The sequence below is a fragment of the Saccostrea echinata genome, unplaced genomic scaffold, assembly GCF_033153115.1.
Source record: "Saccostrea echinata isolate AGI-Se365-2 ecotype Australia unplaced genomic scaffold, CSIRO_AGI_Sech_v1 ptg000001l, whole genome shotgun sequence".
In the NCBI taxonomy this organism is placed as follows: Eukaryota; Metazoa; Mollusca; class Bivalvia; order Ostreida; family Ostreidae; genus Saccostrea; species Saccostrea echinata.
Window position 1 is genome coordinate 42,406,629 of NW_026889750.1, and position 23,534 is coordinate 42,430,162.

At 32.7% G+C, this 23,534-nt stretch overlaps 1 protein-coding gene across 1 annotated transcript; it reads right to left on the reverse strand.

Annotated features, from left to right (window-relative positions):
• Positions 1 to 204: 204 nt before the first annotated feature.
• Positions 205 to 17,169, reverse strand: LOC133179680 (uncharacterized). The gene is made up of 4 exons (XM_061314379.1): positions 17,053 to 17,169; positions 16,069 to 16,171; positions 1,082 to 1,177; positions 205 to 741 (listed from the first exon to the last, which is right to left on the reverse strand). The coding sequence occupies exons 1-4, from the start codon at positions 17,131 to 17,133 to the stop codon at positions 506 to 508; spliced, it is 516 nt and encodes a 171-aa protein (XP_061170363.1). The 5' UTR covers positions 17,134 to 17,169; the 3' UTR covers positions 205 to 505.
• Between the last annotated feature and the right edge of the window lie 6,365 nt (positions 17,170 to 23,534).

Sequence of the window (23,534 nt, forward strand, 5' to 3'; positions counted from 1 at the left end):
TATGAAAATGCACTCATAATGTTTGAATGTCTTTGTTCTTGTTTCTTTTGTGTATTACAAATCAGTAGACCCGATTCGGATTATATAGCGATGACGTGGCCTTGTTGACATTCTGAATTACATGGAGGTACAAATACAAAATATGAAAACATAAGTCAATTTTATTTTTCAAAATGTTTTGAAGATTTATTTTTAATGGACCTGGCGACTGGAAACTATAATCTTTATGTAGTAAGGACTGATCTCAGGTCCTTAAGTGGTTACCCTGGATACTCAGCATGTCCTCAAACAACCCTCGGTAGAATGAATTTTCCGTTGGGCCCACACGTTTGGTAAGTTAATAAATGATTATGTTATAGCATATCATTATTTGTGTACTCTTCTTTCGTAAGGATTATGGTAAACATTTTTTTTTTTAGAAAATTAAATAATATTCGTTGAAAATTACAATTTTCCTTTCTTTCAACCATAAAATTACGATATTTCTAAATTTGCCAAATTCAGATTAAATCTTCTTTCTCAGCCATGACTTTCTCTGCCTCGGTTTTCTCTGTCTTTTCCTCAGTTTGCCTCTCCGGGCTTTCGGTTTTCTTCCTCCTTTGTTGTTTTTTCTTTTCCGTTGTCTTCTATTTTTTCTTTTTCGGAAAAAGCGTTTCAACTTCTTGAAAGTTTTCTTTATCTTTTTCTTAATTTTTTTAATGAATTTCCTTAGACTTCGTTTCTTTTCTGCTCCCTCTCCTTCTATCGGTAGTAAACAATAATATTGATTAATATAGCTCTCGATAGTGGTATTTAAGTATAACATATTCAACATCTAACCATCATAAAATATTGAATTTTCCTAACAACAGGATCATATGATATTAATACAAATGTATGACACATATTTGCAAAGTTGCTTAATAACACTAAAGGTATAAATAATTAAATTCTTAGTTGCCAGTATTGAAAATAATGTCGAATTTTAAGAAGTAAACGTATTTAAATAAATCGTATTTAAATACTTATTTCTTTCTACTATCATGAAATTTGTCATTTATCACATTTATCACAATAGCAAAATGATGTCACATTACCCTACCTGTGACACAGATTTCAGCAACTCTATCTTCCAATACGCTGTAAACACAGTCACAGTCGCCGCCCCCACAGCTCGTACATTCAAAAGCATCCCTTACTGAAAAATATGAATAAATACGAAGGTTGTCCATAGAGTTCGTAGACAAATACTATAATTTTTGTAATAATGACAACACTGTAAAACAAATAGGATAATATTTTTAATATGGACCATGATTTACGAGGGTTGTCCGGTAAAATCGTGGACAAGTAGTCTAAGAGTGAAAAGTAATCAACACTGCTTTCTACAATTTTTCCTACTCTTTAGTACGTTTTTCATCAACATACATAGCAAATCTCACAGAGTTATCTGCTCAAATAAAGGAATTATGGGATTTTATGTTATGTGTGGTATCGCTTTACGGCGCACGGATGATAACGTCAAAATGTCTAAAGCACCGTCACGTTCATCTTTGCTTTAAAAGGTTGGATAAGCCCCACATAAATTCCGGGAATTTTACAAATGCACACACTCGAGTTCTCCTTTATCCCCCCCCCAAAAAAAAAATCAAACAAACAAACAAAGAATCGAAGGACCAATGCAGCACACACATGGGCCCTTATGAAAATTTGTATGGGGGGGAGGGGGAGGGACTCTCACTGATCTAAATAGCTATAGGCAGTCTCTTTACGACGGTCTGCAATGATAGCGCCTTTCGTTATTGCCAATAGCTGATTGTACGTTTTGATCTACCGGGGGACTCGATCAAAAGGTTTCCGTTTAAAAAATGCCTATTCCACTTGTATTCTAATGTATCTGTGTTATTTTTATATATTACATGTATGTTTCTTCTGTAATCATTTAAAATTCTCTTAAAGCGTCATTACTCAATCAACATATAACTGTTCTGCTCTCCGGTGCGCCGTACGTAACGTTATCAAACGTCGCCATTTTTCGTGTGTTGCGTTTACTACTTTCCCATTTCAAAGTCTTGGAAAACAGCCAAAAATTTAGCAAATTCCCTGATATTTTCTAAATGACGACATTATAAATAGTGAATTGAAAATATGATGATTTTTACCCAAACCCCTGATATTTAATATTTTTATTTTGAAATAATACTCGCATATTCCCTGACAAAGCTCTGATTTTTGGGTCGTGCACATTGAAGCATAATAAAATCCTTATTGCTGCCTACAATTTTTTTAAAAGAATTATAAATACTGAAATTTGATAAATAAACATTTGCTGAAAATTTCAGCCCCATGCGTGCATTATTTTTCGAGAAAAACGGGATGTCTACGATTTTTCCGGACAACCCTCGTAGTAAATGTATAAAACAAAAATAAAACAATATTATTTTACAAACGATGTATGCGTAAATACTTTGTATATGCAAACCGCACGGCCCAGTCTGACAAACAGCTAGTTTCATAATAACGTCAAAAATATGGATTTTGAATTTTTATCACATATTCGTGGACACACCCTATTTTTCTCTATTATGCCACAAAGCAAAGTGTGTGCAATAATATTTATATATAGACCATAACTGATTTTTTTTTTTTTTAATTCAGAACAATACAATAATTTACGAACGTCATCAGTATTTATAAATACTTCGAATGCACAGGCTGCACAGCTTAGTCCGATGTTGCGCTAAACTTATAACAACGTCCTGAAAAGTGATATGGGTGAATTAAAAAAAATGACCAAATGCATATTTATCGACCCACACTAAAAATACAGGCAATGAAAATAGATTTCTATGTCTCAACATATGTCTCTAGATAGTGTCTAATTGCCTGCCAAATATCTCGTTGATATCTCAATTAACAAAAAAGTTATGCCCAAAAATGATGCTAAAATTGTCAGGAGTGCAACACCTTTTTGTGACATTTTGAAATTTCAATATTTTTTGGAGATCTGTGAAATAAAAAATAATGCTTCATGTTGAAAATAAAGACTTTCCTGATAATATTCAAAGTATTGAGCTTTAAATGTGGACTGTTGAAACTTTTGTTTAATCAGGTTGTGGTCATGGCTGATGTTTAAAAAAATGTTATACCATGTCAGGAGTGCAACAGAAAAAATGTAGTGTTGCCAAAAAAACATCAATTGTAAAATTCTGATAGAAAATTAAGACAAAAAAGAATTTTGGAAGTGTAAAATAATAACTGATATACATTTTAAAACTTAAAAATGTTATATAAATCACAGGTAGCATTAATGAGAGTCAAGTATATGTGCATACCCAAAAATGTCAGGAGTGCAACATTTGATATTTTGCTCCCAAGCATGAAAAAACTACTATCATTATATGATTTTGTGATTTTTATTTTGGAAAATAAAGACACAAAGAACATTTTTACCAAATAGATTTATCAATTACAGGCTCTGTCTGTGCTTCAGATCCATATTTCTATGGTCAGGAGTGCAACACATTTTTTTAAAGATTCAAGTTGTGTGACGAAAAGACTTCTATTCATGCTTAGAAGTATTCATTAATTAGTAATGATCTTTTTGTATAATTAAATGCTAAATTATTGACAGTTTTATTATTAAAATCCTTCCTTTTTCAATTTTATCAATTCAGATGTGTTTTTATCTTTTTTGTGATTTTTTTAATGAACGTTAAAAATAAACATACTAAAACATTGTCATAAAATTCAAGTAATTCCTCCTCAACTTCACTGAAACAACAGAACTAGTTCTTATGTAATTTTCAATTCACAAGTCTACTTTAAAGGCCGCAATGCTTTTGGTCAGGAGTGCAACAAATATGTTAGAATTATAAATCATCCAATAAGAATAAAAATAAAGAAAAAATGATGAGCAGAATTTTTCTGGTGGGTTACTGTGTTTGTCTTCTAAAGGAAAATATGCTTTAAAATATATTTTATCTTCTAAATATACATTTAAGCTAGTTTTTTGACATAAAATAGGGTATAATTCCAGATAAAATGCAAATTTTAAATACTTTCATCTGTTTTAATTATGAAGTACTGGACTATAAGTATTGCACAATTTCATTACCACTTGATGTTGCCAACACTTTATGAATTTTTGTGTTCTATGGTTTTAATTTTAAACTGTACTGCAGTCAGGAGTGCAACAAAACTGCTTCATAATTACCGATGCTTTTTAACTATCTTTACTAAAAAATAAGTTGAAAAAAATGCTTGATACTATTTGATGTTCAAAACACTATGTCTATCAACAAATTGCAGAAATTTTACAGTCAATTCAGGGAATAGTTTTCATCATTTTACATATATTTTATATACAATTTATATATATTACACTTTGCAAATAATCATGTTTTAAGGTCTTCAAAATATGAAAAACCTGCTGTAAACAATGAAAAATATCAACACAACAAATTGATTTACAAAGTAAGAATGGGTTATTGTGTGTTATAATTTTTAAAACAATGTTAAATAAAATACACATCAAATGTCAGGAGTGCAACACAATAATGTAACATAGGGTCACTTCAAAATCTAGTATTTTTTGTAAGAGAACTCGTATATAACAATTTTTTTTTTGGCTTAGATTTAAAGAATTGACTTGAACGGACAAAAAAGTGAATTTTGGGGAATTTTATTGCTACATATTTTTTTTCACATTAAAACTTTTCAAACCAGAATTGAAAAAATAATGTAAAATAACAGTCAAAAAGCCAATTTTTTGTCACATGTACAAGAGAAGATACTCAGTCAAGGTCTAAATTTAATCATTTATACCCCTTTTACCATTTTGAAGCATAAAAAACTATAATTTCTTGTGATTATGTATTTTAAAAAGTCTTTTAAGGTGTAATGATATTTTCTTTTTTCAAAGGAAATTTTACTAATAAAAATTCTGAAACTTTTTAATCCAATTGTCTATTCTATTACCACTTCAGGATTTTAAACTAGAATGCATTTGCAATATGATGATATAAGTGAAAAATATGTCATAAGTAGTTGAATTTTGCCAAAAAAAATTCAGTTTGGTGGTCATTTTTTTTTAATTCACCCATATCCTACTTTCATCAAATGGCGGCGGTTTTCTAAATCTTGTAATTAATGTCTCCTAAATTGTACACACCCTTGAAAAATTCGAATATTCGAATTTAAAATTAATGAACTAAATATATTCCAATAATTACAATTGTTTGAATAATCATGTTGTCTCTGACGTCGTTTCAACCGTTATTATAACGCACTTTTATGATCGGACGCTGTTCCGTTCGGATGATCGACGTCGCGTATTCTGTCAATTTTTGAACCTATTTCTAACGGGTTTTTTACTAATATTTTCACTATCTGCCTAATAAGCAATGCTAAAAGATATCAAAGAAGACGGCAACCCCTTTATGTGCGACACTTTTAATTTTTATCAAGTTTTGACTTGTTTTATGAAGAAAATAACCATTTTAAACTTTATTTCAGAGTTAACGTCATTTTAACCCTGGGCAGTACACACTATCTGCAATCTTTAAAGACCGCAATCCTCACAAAAATATTAAGTTCAAACAATCAAAACCAAATTATTCTGACTTTGATTTCATAACAAATATTATGGCATACAATAAGTATATGTATGACCATTCAGTGTGACAAAAACGTCATTTTCCACGAACTTAATGGACAAACCGTATACATTGTATATGAATAATAGATAGATAAATAAATAAATAAATTCAATTAGTAAATTTATTGTAATTAAATTTATAGAATTATTAGATATACATCTAGGAGGAAATATGAATTTTTGAAATGGCAAGACAATTTGTAGCACGTACGTATTCACAAAAGCAAACAGAAATATTACTAGAATTGACCACATAAATAAATATGTATATTTCCTTTGAAAAAAAAGGTTAAACTCAAGCTCAAATATTCTTATTTCAATAACTGTAGAATTATGTTCCAATGAATCAATCAAAAAAAATCTTACGTGAACAAACCTCATCTTCACACTTGTTCTTGATCAGTTTGCACTCACTATCCGATTTCATGCACGTGCAGTTCTTAAGAGGGTCTTGACTCTGTTCAATTTTCTGAAAATTAATTTGGTTATATCTTTATTTCATGTCCGTTTCGTTTTTATTAAAAATAATCTTAAATTTGGAGTTAATCTAGATACCACATCTGTCAAATTCTTATGTGATAGTGGTTGGCGGTATATAATGAAAAAGGTGAAGATAATGAACAGTTATAGGTCTCAAAAAACTACAAGCAATACAAAAAAATGAAAAGGGCCCCCTGTAAATTCCAATGATGGGATCAAGTACCTCGGAGGAGTGAGGATCAGGTGCCTAGGAGGAGTGAGCATCCCCTGTCTACCGGTCATATCCGCCGTGATCCCTAGGTATTGATCAGGTGGGCGGAATATTCCGTAGTCAATTTTATTATATAAAAACAAAGGCCAAAAAATGATATGAAATATGTCAGTCAAAATACGACCCAAGTAATATTCTCATCATGACATGTATTATTAACTTCTAGTGATTTGGTACGAAATGATCCAGGAATGTTGCCTTAAGAAATTGAATACTTCTGACTTATCACTCTAAAACAATCTAAGATAATTATAGAATACATTAACCCACCGATATCCAATGCATGAAAAATTATTGAATCTGTGTAATCTGTAATCTCAAACTTAAAGGACACATTGGAATAAGTCCACAAACCGATGTTTTCAATACCCCACAAGCCCTCACAACCAAGATGTCACAATTGCTACGCGATATTCCCTCTGTTAATGGGAATGACAATGTATATGGTCAGTTTTCAGTGGATAATGAGTCATATTTGGTCATTTCATTACAATCCAATCAGAGGTAATGTAAATTACAACTGTTGATGTGGAAAGCCAAAGAGGATGTATGCATTGACTTTCTACCACTACAAGTATAGTATGCTCTACTTTAGCTTACCTCATCTTTTTGTGCTTTCGCCTGTTCAATGAAAAGACAGAGTATCAAAATGAGACCAAAGACTCGGCTGTCCATCTTCATGGAGGATCCAAGTCGTGATGATGCTAAGACTGTTAGTAAGAGTGAAATATATACACCTACAAAGGATGCACATCTTCCAATCAAAACTTTACAAATCAACAGTTTCTTAATCACATGCCTTCTCTTCGAAATTTTTATCATAATGTATTTTATGTCTTATTTATACGGAGAATAATTTAACAATTTTTACTTTTTACGTAACATAGATCTCTATCAATACGTTATTAAGGGCATACGTGTATGTTGAGAATTCATGAACCAGAGCGCTCACCTCTGTTGCAATGTTTCCAATAAATATACTTCTTCGTTTTAATGTATATTGCCTCATTCTGAATAGCAAATAAAAGTTCCCTTTCCTCTGTGTAATTTTTTCCCATCTTTGTGATATTTTGAAATTTCTCTCATAATTCTAAAATTCAAGATTTTTTTTAAAGGGGATATTGAGTAGATTAATTCTAGAAGACATGCTTTATTTCCCCTCTTGAAATTAATTATTGCAGTTCCACACTGGCATTAAGGAGGTTCTTAAAAAATGAAGTAAATGAAGATTATCGGACATTTTCTTCATGCACACTAAAAATCTGCTTTTTGCCGGTATAGTTCTCATTCTCAAGATATTTATATCCACATCGAGGATCACTGTTACTTTATTTTAACTTTGGAAGTAATAATTTACACATTGAATATGAATATTGAATACATTAAACACACTGAACATTGAATATACTCCTGATAGGAATGTTTGCCTGATAATCTAACAAAAATACTTTCTTTAATTCTGCCGGAAGGGGTGGTTTCTAGTACTACTCCTTCCATGTTTTAGCACAGCCTAGGCTTCAGAGAGTTTGCTTGAAGAAAAAACAATTAATGCACATATGAATAAAATTGAAGAAGGGACAAAATGAGGCCATAATCAATAACATTTGTTTGATTTTATTTATATATGGGCAGATTCAGCGGAGATGTTCATTTATATGACATAGAACCTTAATTAAAAATGGCTTTTAGAAACATTAATTGCAGGCTAAGTGATTACCCAACGTCCTGAGAGAGAAAGTCCTAGATTCGAACTAAAATTGCAACCTTTCTAGGAACAGATGGTATATATTAATTGATTTGTATTTTTACTTTTCGTCTACTTGTCCAAGTTTAAGAGAGATTTTTATTCCTCTGTATATGATTCCCTTTGTGCCCGGGTTGCGAAAAATATTAATCGATAACAAAAAGTAGGTAGCAACAGTTCCTTCGCTAAGCGCTCGGCACATTGAAGTGAAAGTTTGGGTCCTTCGGATTAGACCTTTACTTAAAAGCGAGGCCCCATTTCTCGACAGGCGTTGGCACGATAAAGATCCCTCACGCTCAACGGCCCTTTGTGCCGATTAAGGTCTAAATTTGAAGCCCTTCAACTAGGCTTTCTGATATCATAGACAACTGGTTCTTTAATAAAATTGGAACTCGGAAATTTTCATATCTTGTGATTGATCATCAACAAAATTACTTTGTTAAAAATCTCATATGAGTGAATTCATCTTACAAGGGACGTAAAACTACAATTAATCCTGCAATTGGCTTTGAATAGTGCTTTACGACATGGGGCAGAGGTTTAAACAAAATACACAGTGATGCATGTTTCCAGTCTCACAATCACGAGTGACTACCTAATATACATTTACATAAATATCATGTTTTAAAAGCACTTCTTACTAATCTCACTTCATATTTATTTTTCTCATATTTTTAATATTGTTTATGTACTACAACATTTTTATTTTTATTGATTTATACACAAGATTCTAACATTTTTGGGGGTTTTCACATAGTGAATCTTTGTAATAAATGACTTTTATTCAAACTCCAGTAATTTGACAGTGCCTAAACTAATTGCAGATTGTACTACTTTCTGCTCTCTAGGGTCAATAACATAAAGCCTGACAACAAAGCCTAGTCTCGTACTACATCAAACTTTTTTGGAGATATTTGGGGGATCAAAAATCGATTCGAGCTCGTTGTTATGCTTATTTTTATAAGCCTCGGCGTTTGTACGAATTACCAAGACCTCTAATATAATTAACTCACCCCTCCCAAAAAAGAGAATAAAAACCCGAACAAGACAGGGTTTACCTAAGTGACTTTACATTTTTTACATTAAACAAACAAAATATAAGTTGTGAATTTTTATTCTGCAAAATATCATTAACTCTAAATCTGATACAAAATATGTAAATTTAGTCATGCGACTACATACATGTCCTGTAGGTAAGAAGATTGCATTAAGATTATAAATAAATTGCTTCATGTACCTGGATGAAAATGATACTTTTATGAGGGTTTCAGCATTTTAATATTTATTTCAAATACTGAATACTGAACATATTTCAATATCAGATGCAGGTTTATTTTTTAACAAGTTTTAAAACGAAATGGTGTTAGGTCCAATGTTGATCAAAGGTTAATGAATGATGTCATACTGATAATGTTAAGAACCTCATTGATTACGAGAACTTAAAATAATCCATCAGCTATAAATGTTCAGACGAGTATGATTTTGCCGTTTTCAGCTGATACACACCAGTTGTGAGCTCCATGATTTTTTTTTCATTAAGTTTGCAATGTGATACTTGCTTTATCTGTATCCAACTTTTGACATTTAATAGACCGCTTATATCTGTATATCCAGCCTGGAAGACTAAGGATATTATAACGACAATGGAATTTACGAAATGCTGACTTTAAAACAAGAGTGTTAAAATCCCTCTAACATCGACTTATCTGTCAGCAGCCTGCATCGGTTTAAAAATTGATCGTACTCGATATATCTGAATGTCGAGTTGATGGCCATAGCAAGTGTTTTCTTCTCATGTAGAAGTTTTTGAATAAATTTTACTTCATAGAAATATTAAAAAAAAAAAAAGGTCGGCTCATGAAGGGGCACAATAGTGCCCATCCGAATTCCAACAGTTTGTTGAAAGACCTGATCTCCAAAGTTTATATAGATGTTGTCAATCAGGAACTACATCATCTTTTAAATATCAATTTCATAGTGCTTATGTGTAGAATCAGAGTAGTTTTAGCAAAGTAATTTTGTAGATGACAAATCACAAGACAGGGAAAATTTCCGACTTCCATTTTTGTTGAAGAAGCAGTTCTCTCTGATTTCAGAATGCTTGGTTTTTAATTTATCTTAAGGAGTGGTTATGTAAAGTTTAAAAAATGTTATACCTTTTGTTATTACCAACTGTTGAAAAATTTATGAATTAAATTTTCTAAAAGTTCTTTGGAGATTTTGAGAACCACACTTGATTTGCACCACTTCTAGAATATGCTGTTGCACAGTGCGTTTGAAATTTCTCCTTTACAGCAGTTAAAAGTGTTGTGTAGAGTAAAGATGGGTGCTTGGTAGAGCATTTACTGGACCCATGCGATGTATCTTTGTAAGGATTTTATGAAGTTTAGGAATCCATTATACATGTAGGTAGGGTAGACTCACCTTCATTGACTGTGAATGCTAAAAATATTTAAGTGTGATTTTGAAAAATTTCAAATGATTGCCTCGATCGGATAGCTGATTAGTCCTGTCAAGTTTTCTCTAACTTCTAATAGCTGACAAGGAATATTCACCATATGACCTCTACCATTCTATATTGTTGCTTTATTTAATTGACTAAAATGGTAGAGAAATGAAAAGAAACCCCGACACAAGACACCTTTTTGTAGTACAGTCCACTTTAGAATGGAGTTGATAGTCCTATGTGCCTCTTATCCTTGCCAGGTACTGTAGTGTCATCATGTCCAAGCATTTCTTGGATTTTCCTTCGAAAACATTAATTTACATGCCTAATTAGTCCTAATTACAACTATCCCACCTTTCTCCCATGGGAGAAAAAGTGTCAGATGGGATATTTTCTCTCATTGGAATTTTTTCTCCCACAAATTTGCTCAAATGGGATAAATCCCACGGATATTGACGATGAGTCATTTTCTCCCATACATTGTTAAACATGGGGTATATCCCATAGATTATGATAATGATATCTCACTCATCATAATCTATGGGATATACCCCATGTTTAACAATGTATGGGAGAAAATGACTCATAGTCAATATCCGTGGGATTTATCCCATTTGAGCAAATTTGTGGGAGAAAAAATCCCAATGGGAGAAAATATCCCATCTGACACTTTTTCTCCCATGGGAGAAAGGTGGGATAGTTGTAATTAGGACTAAAAATCCCACCATTCTCCCATGGGATTCTGACTTTTAGGACTTCATATCTTTAAAAAAAGAGATGTTTGTGAGTTCAAAATGAGATTTTGTGATACTGCTAAGAAATCCCACCAAGTGCTATAATTTATTTTTGGACATCACAATTAGAAATGGTAGTAAAAAGTCTGGACAATGTCGTGTCCGGAGTTAAATGTCGCACTGTTCTAACCCCTGGGATAGGGTGGGGCCATTATGGGCGATCAAAATTATATGAGTATAAATAGAACAAATCTTTAAAAATCTTTTTCTCAAGAACAGCAAAGTCATTAACAGTCACATTTATATGGAAACATTTATAGACTTGTTACGTAGGCTCAGGTTTGTTCAAATCTCTGGTTATTGTGGAGGGGCCACTACGGGTGATCGAAGTTATACACGGGTAAAATAGGGAAAAAAATCTTTAAAACTCTTCTTTTTAAGAACAGCGAAGTAATGATTATTGATTAGTCATATTTATATGCAAGCGTCCTCAGATAATGTCCAAATCATGACCCCCTGGGGTAGGTGGGGCCACTTTTGTCTTTCGGCGATCAAAATTTTACATTAAATTACCTAGGAAAAATCTTTAAAATTCTTCTTTTCAAGAACAACAATGTTATGGTTAATCATATTTATATGGAAGCATCCTCAGGTAGTGTAGATTCAATTTTGTTCAAATCATGACACCGGAGAGTTGGGTGGGGCCGCCATGGACGACAAGAGTTTTCCTCAGGAGTACATGTACATTATTTTCCTCAAGAACAGCAAAGCCATGATAAGTTATATTTATACCGAAACATCTTCAGGTAGTGTAGATTCTAATTTGATCAAATCATGACCCCAGGGATAGGATGAGAATACAAAGGCTAATCCAAGTTTTAAATAAGAGTAAATAGGAAAAATCTTAAAGTCTTCTTCTTCTTCAGAACAGCAAAGCCATAATTAGTCATATATATGGAAGCATCTTCAGATTCAAGCTTGTTCAAGTCATGACACCTGAAGAGGAAAGAGTGGGGCTAAGGATAGAGCAGGACCATAATATATTATCTTAATTTTATATAGGAATCTATTTGGAAATTCTGCTGATAAAAAAGGAGGGTCAAAGTTACTCAGGTGAGCGTTGTAGCCCATGGGGCTCTTGTTCACTTTCCCTTTGGTTGTCTTAAGCTACAGAACAAATAAACTGCTAAAATTAGTGCGTAATGCAATAAAAAAAAGAGTACCTTTAAAAAATTAGATTTGTTATGTTTGTAAATAATATTTGTAATAATTTTATTCGTTAAATTATTTCAAATTATTCATCGATCTTCCATATGAAAATGCACTCATAATGTAATTGTCTGTTTGAATGTCTATGTTCTAGTTTCTTTTGTGTATTACAAATCATTGCACCCGATTCGGTTTATAGAGCAATGACGTAGCCTTGTTGACATTCTGAGTTACATGGAGGTACAAATATAAAATATGAAAACATAAGTCAATTTTATTTTTCAATTTGTTTTGAAGATTTATTTTTTATGGACCTGGCAACTGGAAACTATAATCTTCATGTACTAAGGACTGATCTCAGGTCTTTAAGTAGTCACTCTGGATACTCAGTATGTCGTCAAACAACCCTCGGTAGAATGAATTTTCCGTTGGGCCTACACGTATGGTAAGTTAATATATGATTATGTTATAGCATATCATTATTTGTATACTCTTTTTTCGTAAGGATTATGGTAGACTTTTCTTTTGGAAAATCAAATAATATTCGCTGAAAATTACATTTTCCCTTTTTTGGCAACCATTATGATATTTCTAAATTTGCCAAATTCAGATTAAACAAGTATGTTTCAAGTGGTGAATTACAGAAATGAGTCCTAGACAAAAGAAGATTTGTTTTAAAAATTGATTTTATTCAATCATGTTCATTTTTGTTTCGATTGATGGTCGTGTCGTCAACCGTTAGGAAACCATCTTCTCCAGGACTGCTATTCCCTAATCGCAATCCTCGGGTTTCTTCTTTCTCAGCCATGACTTTCTCTGCCTCGGTTTTCTCTGTCTTTTCCTCAGTTTGCCTCTCCGGGCTTTCGGTTTTCTTCCTCCTTTGTTGTTTTTTCTATTCCGTTGTCTTCTATTTTTTTCTTTTTCGGAAAAGGCGTTTCAACTTCTTGAAAGTTTTCTTGATCTTTTTCTTAATTTTTTTAATGAATTTCTTTAGACTTCGTTTCTTTTCTGCCCCCTCTCCTTCTATCGGTAGTAAACAATAATATTAATTAATATAGCTCTCAATAGTGTTATTTAAATATAACATAAACAACATCTAACCGTCATAAAATATTGAATTTTCCTAACAACAGGATCATATGATATTAATACAAAAGTATAAGACATATTTTTACAAAATTGCTTAAAATGTTACACTTACGGAGGTTGGATCCTGTTATCAAAAGTATTGAGAAATTTTTATCAAGTATACTTTTAGAATCTACACACATAGCTTTATTAAAATCAAAAAAGGGGGTCAGTGCGCTTCTTTTGGCACTAAGGAGCATTTAATACGACCATTTTGCACTGTAATTACGTCTTTCACACAAATTAATTTTTAAAAAGTTTTTCCTCTAATATTTTTTATCCAAATAAATTATGGGAACAAACACAGTCTTTTGTCATCTTAAATAGTCACAATAAAATTTGTGACAACCAAAAAAATTTCAAATTACTTTGCATAGTCAAGTATTTGACCTTTCTGCACTCAAAAAATGTCATTTTCCTGGCATTAAAAAATTATCAAGTAATAAATCATTTAAAAGTAAAATGTTTAAAATTACATATTCAGAAAAGAAAATTAAAAGTGGGGGTCTGTGATATTAATTTTTTGATATTACTAAAATAGTGTGAATTTGAAGCTTAAATTGGGCCATTTTTTTCCAGGACTTTTACAATATATTTGCTATATTTGTCAAATACCGTGGTATTTGACAAATATAGCAAATATATTGTATGATGATAGAATTCGTGACAGTTAATTTGATATATAGGTTAGGAGCAGCAAAACATTTCACTGCACAAAATAACTCTGTGTGAAAGCTGCATTTAAAAAAAGGAATCCAAACTTAACAATTTTGTAAATACTTTGAAACAGAAAATTGATCATTTTCTTCTAAAATAACATTCCGCCACAAAATATAGTTCCTCACTTAATGCTTTCGGTATGGATTTTAATCATGGGGTTTTAACTGAATATAGTTTGACTAGCATTTTAGAATCCAAATTTATTGTAAGAACAAAAACATTATGCAGAATTATTTGAATAGAGGTCAAGATAAAAATCTGCTCCAAAAGCTCAAGAACGAACAACTTTAAAGACATAAATAATTAAATTCTTATTTGCCAGTATTGAAAATAATGTCGAATTTTCATAAGTAAACGTATTTAAACACATTTCTTTATACTATCATGAATGATATTTATCACAAAAGCAAGATGATGTCATATTGACCCACCTGTGACACAGAATTCAGTAACTCTGTCTTCCAACACGCTGTAAACGCAATCACAGTCTCCGCCCCCGCAGCTCTTACATTCAAAAGCATCCCTTACTGAAATACAATACATGTATATGAATAAATACGAGGGTTGTACATAGAGTTAATAGACAAATGCTATAATTTGTGTAATAATGACCACACTGTAAAACAAGTAGGATAATATTTTAATATAGACCATGATTTGGTAAACGTATAAAAAGTAAAACAATAAACACTACTTTACAAACACTCTAGGTGTAAATACTTGGTATATGCAAACAGCACGGTCCAGTCTGACGAAAGGCTTATTTCATCATGACGTCAAAAATTAATATGGATTTTGAATTTTTATTACATATTCGTGGACACACCCTATTTTTCTTTATTATGCCACAATGCAATGTAAAGTGTGGTCAATAATATTTATATATAGACCATAACTGATTTTTTTTAAATTCAAAACAATACAATAATTTACGAACGTCATCAGTATTTATAAATACTTCGTATGCACAGGCTGCACAGCGTAGTCCGATGTTGCGCTAAACTTATAACAACGCCATGAATAGTGATATCCTACTTTCCTCAAATGGCGGCGATTTTCAAATTCTTGTAATGTCTGCTAAATTGCACACGACGACAACCCGCTTTATTTGCCACACGTTTAATTTTTATCAAGCTTTGTTTTATGAAGAAAATAATCATTTTAATCCGGAAACTTTATTTCAAAGTTTACGTCATTTTAACCCTGAGGGCAGTACACACTATCTGCAATCTTTAAAGACCGCAATCCTCACAAAAATATTAAGTTCAAATAATCTAAACAAAACCAAACTATTCTGACATGGTTTTTTATTACAAACATTTTGTTACACAATAAGTATTTGTACAGTTTGACAAAAACGTCATTGTTCACAAATTTTAGGACAAACTTCGTATATGAAATTCAACAATGAATAGATGGATAAATAAATAAATAAATTCAATTAGTAAGTTCATTGTAATTGAATATACAGAATTATAAGACATTCACCTTGGGGGAAATACGAATTTTTGAAATGGGAAAACAGTTTGTAGCACGTACGTATTCTCAAAAGCAAACAGGAGTTACTAGAATTGAACACATAAATAAATGTGTGTATTTCCTTTGACAAAAAGGTTAAACGCCAGCTCAAATATTCTTATATCAATAACAGGCTGTAGAATTATCTTCCAATGAATCAATCAATCAAAGAAAACTTACCTGAACAAACCTCATCTTCACACTTGTTCTTGATCAGTTTGCACTCACTATCCGATCTCATGCACGTGCAGTTCTTAAGAGGGTCTTGATTCCGTTCAATTTTCTGAAAATTAATTTGGTTATATCTTTATTTCACGTCCGTTTCGTTTCTTTAAAAATAATCTTACATTTGGGGTTAATCTAGATACCACATCTATCAAATTCTTTCGTGATAGTGGTTGGCGGTATATAATGAAAAAGGTGAAGATAACGAACAGTTATAGGTCTCCAAAAAACTACAAACAATACAAAAAAAATGAAAAGGGTCCCCTGTAAATTCCAATGATGGGATCAAGTACCTCGGAGGAGTGAGGATCAGGTGCCTAGGAGGAGTGAGCATCCCCTGTCTACCGGTCATATCCGCCGTGATCCCTAGGTATTGATCAGGTGGGCGGAATATTCCGTAGTCAATTTTATTATACAAGAAAAAGGCCAAAAAAAAATGATATGAAATATGTCAGTCAAAATACGACCCAAGTAATATTCTCATCATGACATGTATTATTAACTTCTAGTGATTTGGTACGAAATGATCAAGGAATGTTGCCTTAAGAAATTGAATACTTCTGACTTATCACTCTAAAACAATCTATAAGATAGTTATAGAATACATTAACCCACCTATATACAATGCATGAAAAATTATTAAATCTGTGAAATCTGTAATCTCAAAACATAAAGGACACACTGGAATAAGTCCACATGTTTTCAATACCCCAAAAGCCCTCACAACCAAGATGTCACAATTGCTACGCGATATTCCCTCTGTTAATGGGAATGACAATGTATAAGATCAGTTTTCAGGGGATAACAAGTCATATTTGGTCATTTCATTACAATTCATTCAGAGGTAATGTAAACTACAATTGTGATGTGGAAAGACAAAGAGGATGTATGCATTGACTTTCTACCACTAAAAGTATAGTATGCTCTACTTTAGCTTACCTCATCTTCGTGTGCTTTCGCCTGTACAATAAAAAGGCAGAATATCAAAATGAGTCGAAAGACTCGGCCGTCCATCTTCATGGAGGATCCAAGTCGTGATGATGCCAAGACTGTAAGTAAGAGTGAAATATATACACCTACAAAGGACACACACCCTCCAATCAAAAGTTTACAAATCAACAGTTTCTTAATCACATGCTTTCTCTTCGAAATTTTTATCATAATTTATATTCATTTGTTATTTATACGTGAAATGTTTTAACAATTTTTACTGGTGAATTTTACGTAACATAGATCTCTATCAATACGTTATTCAGGACATTCGTGTATGTTGAGAATTCATGAACCAGAGCGCTCACCTCTGTTGCAATGTTTCCACTAAAGATACCTGTAATTATTTTAATGTATATCTCCTTATTCTGACTCGCCAATAAAAAGTCCCTTTCCTCTGTGTAATGTTTTCCTATCTTTGTGATATTTTGAAATTTCTCTTACAATTCTAAAATTCAAGAATTTTTTCAAACGGGATATTGAGTAGACTAATTCTAGAAGACTGTTGCTTTATTTCTCATTTTGAAATTATTGCGGTTCCACACTGGCAGTATGGAGATTCTTAAAAAATTGAAGTAAATGGAGATTCTTGGACATTATCTTGACGCACACTGAAAATGTGTTTTCTGCTGGGATAATTCTCATTCTCAAGATATTTATAGCCACATTGTGGATCACTGTTACTTTATTTTAGTCGGAAGTAATAATATATACACTGAATATGAATATTGAAGGAAAACAAATAATGCTAACAAGAATATTAATTAAATTGAAGAAAGGGACAAGTTGAGGCCATAATCAATATCTGTTAGATTTTATTTATATAAGGCAGATTCTGCGGGGAAGTTCAATTTTATGACATAGCACCTTAAAAATGGCTTTTAGAAACACTTATTGCAGGCTAAGTGATTACCCATACCCTGAGAGAGAAAGTCCTATACTTGAACTAAAATCGCAATTCTTCTAGGAACAGATGGTGTATGTATTAATTGATTTGCATCTTTACTTTTCGTCTACTCTAAAAATGAGATTTTTATTCTTCTGGATATGATTCCCTTCATGCCCTGGTTGCGACAAATATTAGTCGATAACAAAAAGTAGGTAGCATCTGTTCCTTCGCCAAGCGCTCGTCACATTGAAGTGAAAGTTACGGGTCTCTTTCGGATTACCCGGTAGACCTTTACTTAAAAGCGAGGTCCCGTGGCACGATAGAGTTTCCTCACGCTCAACGGCCCTTTGTGCCGATTAAGGTCTAAATTTGAAGCCCTTCAACTAGGCTTCCTGATATCATAGACAACTGGTTCTTTAATGAAATTTTCATATCTTGTGATTGATCATCAACAAAATTACTTTGTTAAAAATCTCATATGAGTGAATTCATCTTACAAGGGACGTAAAACTAATCCTGCAATTGGCCTTGAATAGTGCTTTACGTCATGGGGCAGAGGTTTAAACAAAATACACAGTGATGCATGTTTCCAGTCTCACAATCACGAGTGACTACCTATTATACATTTACATAAATATCATGTTTTTAAAGCACTTCTTACTAATCTCACTTCATATTTATTTTTCTCATATTTTTAATATTGTTTATGTACTACAACATTTTTATTTTTATTGATTTATACACAAGATTCTAACATTTTTGGGGGTTTTCACATAGTGAATCTTTGTAATAAATGACTTTTATTCAAACTCCAGTAATTTGACAGTGCCTAAACTAATTGCAGATTGTACTACTTTCCGCTCTCTAGGATCAACAACATAAAGCCTGACAACAAAGCCTAGTCTCGTCCTACATCAAACTTTTTTGGAAATATTTGGGGGATCAAAAATCGATTCGAGAGCTCGTTGTTATGCTTATTTTTATAAGCTTCGGCGTTTGTACGAATTACCAAGACCTCTTATATAATTAACTCACCCCCTCCCAAAAAAGAGAATAAAAACCCGAACAAGACAGGGTTTACCTAAGTGACTTTACATTTTTTACATTAAACAAACAAAATATAAGTTGTGAATTTTTATTCTGCAAAATATCATTAACTCTAAATCTGATACAAAATATGTAAATTTAGTCATGCGACTATATACATGTCCTGTAGGTAAGAAGATTGCATTAAGATTATAGATAAATTGCTTTATGTACCTGGATGAAAATGATACTTTTATGAGGGTTTCAGCATTTTAATATTTATTTCAAATACTGAATACTGAACATATTTCAATATCAGATGCAGGTTTATTTTTGAACAAGGTTTTAAAACGAAATGGTGCTAGGTGCAATGTTGATCAAAGGTTAATGAATGATGTCATACTGATATAATGTTAAGAACCTCATTGATTACGAGAACTTAAAATAATCCGTCAGTTCTAAAATGTTCAGACGAGTATGATTTTGCCGTTTTCAGCTGATACACACAAATTGTGAGCTCCATGATTTTTTCTTCATTAAGTTTGCAAAGTGATACTTGCTTTATTTGTATTCAAGTTTTGACAATTACTAGACCGCTTATATCCAGCCTGGAAGACATATAGGATATTATAACAACAATAGAATTTACGAAATGCTGACTTTAAACAAGAGTGTTAAAATCCCTGAAACATCAACTTATCTGTCAGCATCCTGCCTCGGTTTAAAAATTGATCATACTCAGAGCATGTTCTTGAGTATCTAAAAAGTTGGGAGACAAACATCATATGCAGGTGAGAGTGGAACAATGGAGGTATTACTACATAAATAAGGAAAGTTGACGATGGAAAAGCTGAAGTCATCTCGTTTGTCATACAATTTAGTTGTTTGTTGGCCTTTATCGTCCATAGTCAGTAAAATATCCAGATATGAAACAATTGTGTCCGACTATATGGTGTCTTATTTGGAGTTCACTGTGATACATGGAGTTAACATATGAATAGAAGGAACTATTGTTAATTAATGAGACGTCGTAGATACATCTGAATGTCGAATTGAAGGCCATAGCAAGTGTTCTCTTCTCATGTAGAAGTTTTTGAATAAATTTTACTTCATTGGAATAAAAAAAAAAATAGGCCGGCTAATAAAGGAGCACAATAAGTGCCAATCCGAATTCCAAGTTTGTTGGAAGACATGATCTCCAAAGTTATGTCGATACGATATACCCCGGTAAGCTTGAGATAAAAGATACCACAGATTCTGACACATCTGTTTCATATTTGGATATTTTACTTGAAAAAGACGTTAATGGTAATCTAACAACCAAGCTTTATGATAAACGTGATGACTTTAACTTTTCAATTGTCAACTTCCCTTACTTATGCAGCAATATACCTTCATCACCTGCATACGGGGTATATATATCTCTCAGTTGATTCGATACGCAAGAGCATGCTCTACGTATGTACAATTTCTAAAACGAAGTAAATTATTGACAAACAAGTTGATGAGCTGTCTCGTTTAAAGTCATCATTTCGTAAGTTCTATGGTCGATACAATGACCTTGTCAGCAAATACAATTTATCATTTACCAGGTAGTCAAATGCTGACTGACGTTTTTCATACTAATTGTTAGGCCATTATTTACACACTGAATTGTCGACGGATTTTTCCGTTATTTCCCGATCATGACGAGGAGCACACGCCGGGTGTGACCAGTCGGCAGGGGATGCTCACTCCTCCACGGCACCTGATCCCACCTCTGATGTTTGGAGGTCCGTGTTTGCTCTGCTCCTATTTTGTCTTGTTTAATGGACTTTTGAGCTCGATTACTGTTCGTTATCTCCATATATTTCATTATACAGATGTTGTAAATCAGGAATTCAAGCATTCTTTAAATATCAACTTCAGAGTGCTTATGTGTAGAATCAGAGTGATTTTAACAAAGTCATTTTGTTGATGACCAATCACAATTTCCGACGCCCATTTTTATTGAAGAAGCAGTTGTCTATGATATCAGAATGCTGAGTTTTTGATTTATCGTGAGGAGTGGTTGTATAAAGATAAGAAAAGTCGTACGTTTTGATGTTACCAATGCTTAAAAAATTGTGAATTAAATTTTCCAAAAGTTCATTGAAGATTTCGAGAATCCACATTTGATTTACACCATATCTAGAATATGCTGTAGCACAGTACGTCTGAAGTTTCTCATTTACAGCAGTTAAATTTTTGTGTGGGGTAAAGATAGGGGCTTGGTAGAGCATTTGCTGAACCCGGCGATGTATCTTTGTAAGGATTTTTATGATGTTTAGGAATCCATTATAGGTAGTGTAGATCAAACTAACCTTCGTTAACTGGGAAGGTTAAAAATATTTAAGACTGATATGTGATTTTGAGAATTTCATCCTTAGAAAGTGAACTGTGAGTATCAGTTGGATTTTCCAATGTAGAAATAAAACCAAGTTCATCTAAATGAAAAATGAAGATAACGAACAGTATTCAATCTCGAAAGTCCAATGAAACGATACAAATTTGGAGCAGAGCAAACACGAACATCAAAATTCAGAGGTGGGATCAGATGCCATTGAGGAGTGAGCATCCCCTGCCGACCGGTCACACCCGCCGTGTACTCCTTGTCATGACTGGAAAAAAACCGGAAAAATCCGTAGACAGTTCAGTGTGTAAATAACGGCCTAACATTTAGTATGAAAAACGTCAGTCGGCTTTTGACTCAATGATTGGTTGTATGTGCTGACAAGGTCTTGTATCAACCATAAAACTTGTGAAATGATGACTTCAAACGAGACTGTTCATATCCTTGTTTCATCAACTTCTTTGTCAATAGCTTGCCTCGTTTTAGAAATCAACTGAGAGACATAAACCTCATATGCAGGTGATAAGGGTATATTTCAACATAAGTAAGGGAAGTTGTTGATTGAAAAGTTGAAGTCATCACGTTTATCAAAAAGCTTTGTTGTTAGGTTACCATTCATGTCTTTTTCTAGCAAAATATCTAAACATGAAACAATTGTGTCAGACTCTGTCGTATCTTTTGTTTCAAGCTCACTGGGATATATCGAGTTCGACATATGAATGGAAGTAACTATTGTTAATTGTAAAAGCTTTTATTTGGTGGATTATATCTTCCACCTTTTGTTGATTATACAAAGATTACGAACAGATTAATATTAAGTGAATAAGTCACACATAAACATCATTTAAATGAAAAAAACACGAGTAAACATTTATTTTTATACGTGTAAGCAGTGCTAACACTGGCTGTGAACCATCTAAACAATATAGGCTTTAAAATGCATATTATTGCATCAGCGAGTTGACTTTTTTGTCCAAATATTATAACATAACACATGTTTGTTACCTTTGATAATGATTTATGATGTGATCTGTAAAAATTTACATATTTTGTGGACCAACACAAACCCGTCACAAAAAATATCTACAAAGTATATATTAAATAACTCATCAGTCGAATTCTTAAACTATCGTGTTGAATTTTTGTAATTGGAGAACATATTTGATTACCTTCTTCGTCGGCTTTTCAATTTATGTATCAATTTTAAATATCAAACAAAGTTGGAAAACATCTAAGCCTGTTGCAACTTTAACTACGCATTAAGCGTGATATCTGTAGATAAATACCAAATGAATATATCCATGATAACATTACAAGATATGTCTTAATACTCAGAAAAACTGCATCTGTTTTGTGCGATTCGTCGTTATCAGTACAATTTCAGCAGAATTTACGACAGTACATTTTGATTTCGATCAGGTATGGATTCTTTTTCAAAGAATGAAATTTAATGGACGAGAGGATAGATTACAGTTGGCTGCATTTACGCAGAATTATTAATTAATCGTCATTTCAAATTCTCGGTATTTTAATTTTAACTTCGTAAAGTTTTGTTAATTCATACCAAATCCATTATTTATTGTGGGAATACCAGTTCATAACAAAATAATCTGTTCCTGAGTCTTGATTTGTTAACATGAATTATACAGACAAAATTTCTCAAGCAAAGAGCTCTAGTATCATCCTGTTGTAATTCATGTCCGTACCTGTTTCTTATCAAGGTTGGCTCCATAACTGACTTGGGCCCCTGCAGTACGGTTTTCAAAAGTGGTTGAAGACGGAGTATAGTTCAGTCAGCTATGACGTAAGACTCGGCATGTATTACTAGTAACTAGCACTCGGAAATAATACCCTGGATCTTTTTTGCCCTCACTATAATTTACAGCAGTGAGAGGTTACTCCTGCTTACTCCTCCATGGCACCAGATCCCACTTTTGATGTTTTAGAGGTCCTTGTTTGCTCTGCTCCTGATTTGTTTCAATGACTTCTGAGTTATATTTAGAGTACGAGTTTCCTATTGTATCGGAGATACAGGGCGGGACTTAAGGCGAAAGCGATAGCTCGAGCCGGGCCCCGCCCTGTATCTCCGATACAGAAGGAAACGATATTACCTTCATGTTTGAAACAAAATGTAGAGGAACCAAA

Coding starts and splice junctions, on each gene's coding strand:
- LOC133179680 (XM_061314379.1), bottom strand. CDS start 17,133: ATGAAGATGGACGGCCGAGTCTTTCGACTCATTTTGATATTCTGCCTT. Junction 1,178..16,068: donor TGAAGATGAGGTTTGTTCAG/GTAAGTTTTCTT, acceptor CATATTTTTCAG/TAAGGGATGCTTTTGAATGT. Junction 742..1,081: donor TGCTGAAATCTGTGTCACAG/GTAGGGTAATGT, acceptor TACTACCGATAG/AAGGAGAGGGAGCAGAAAAG.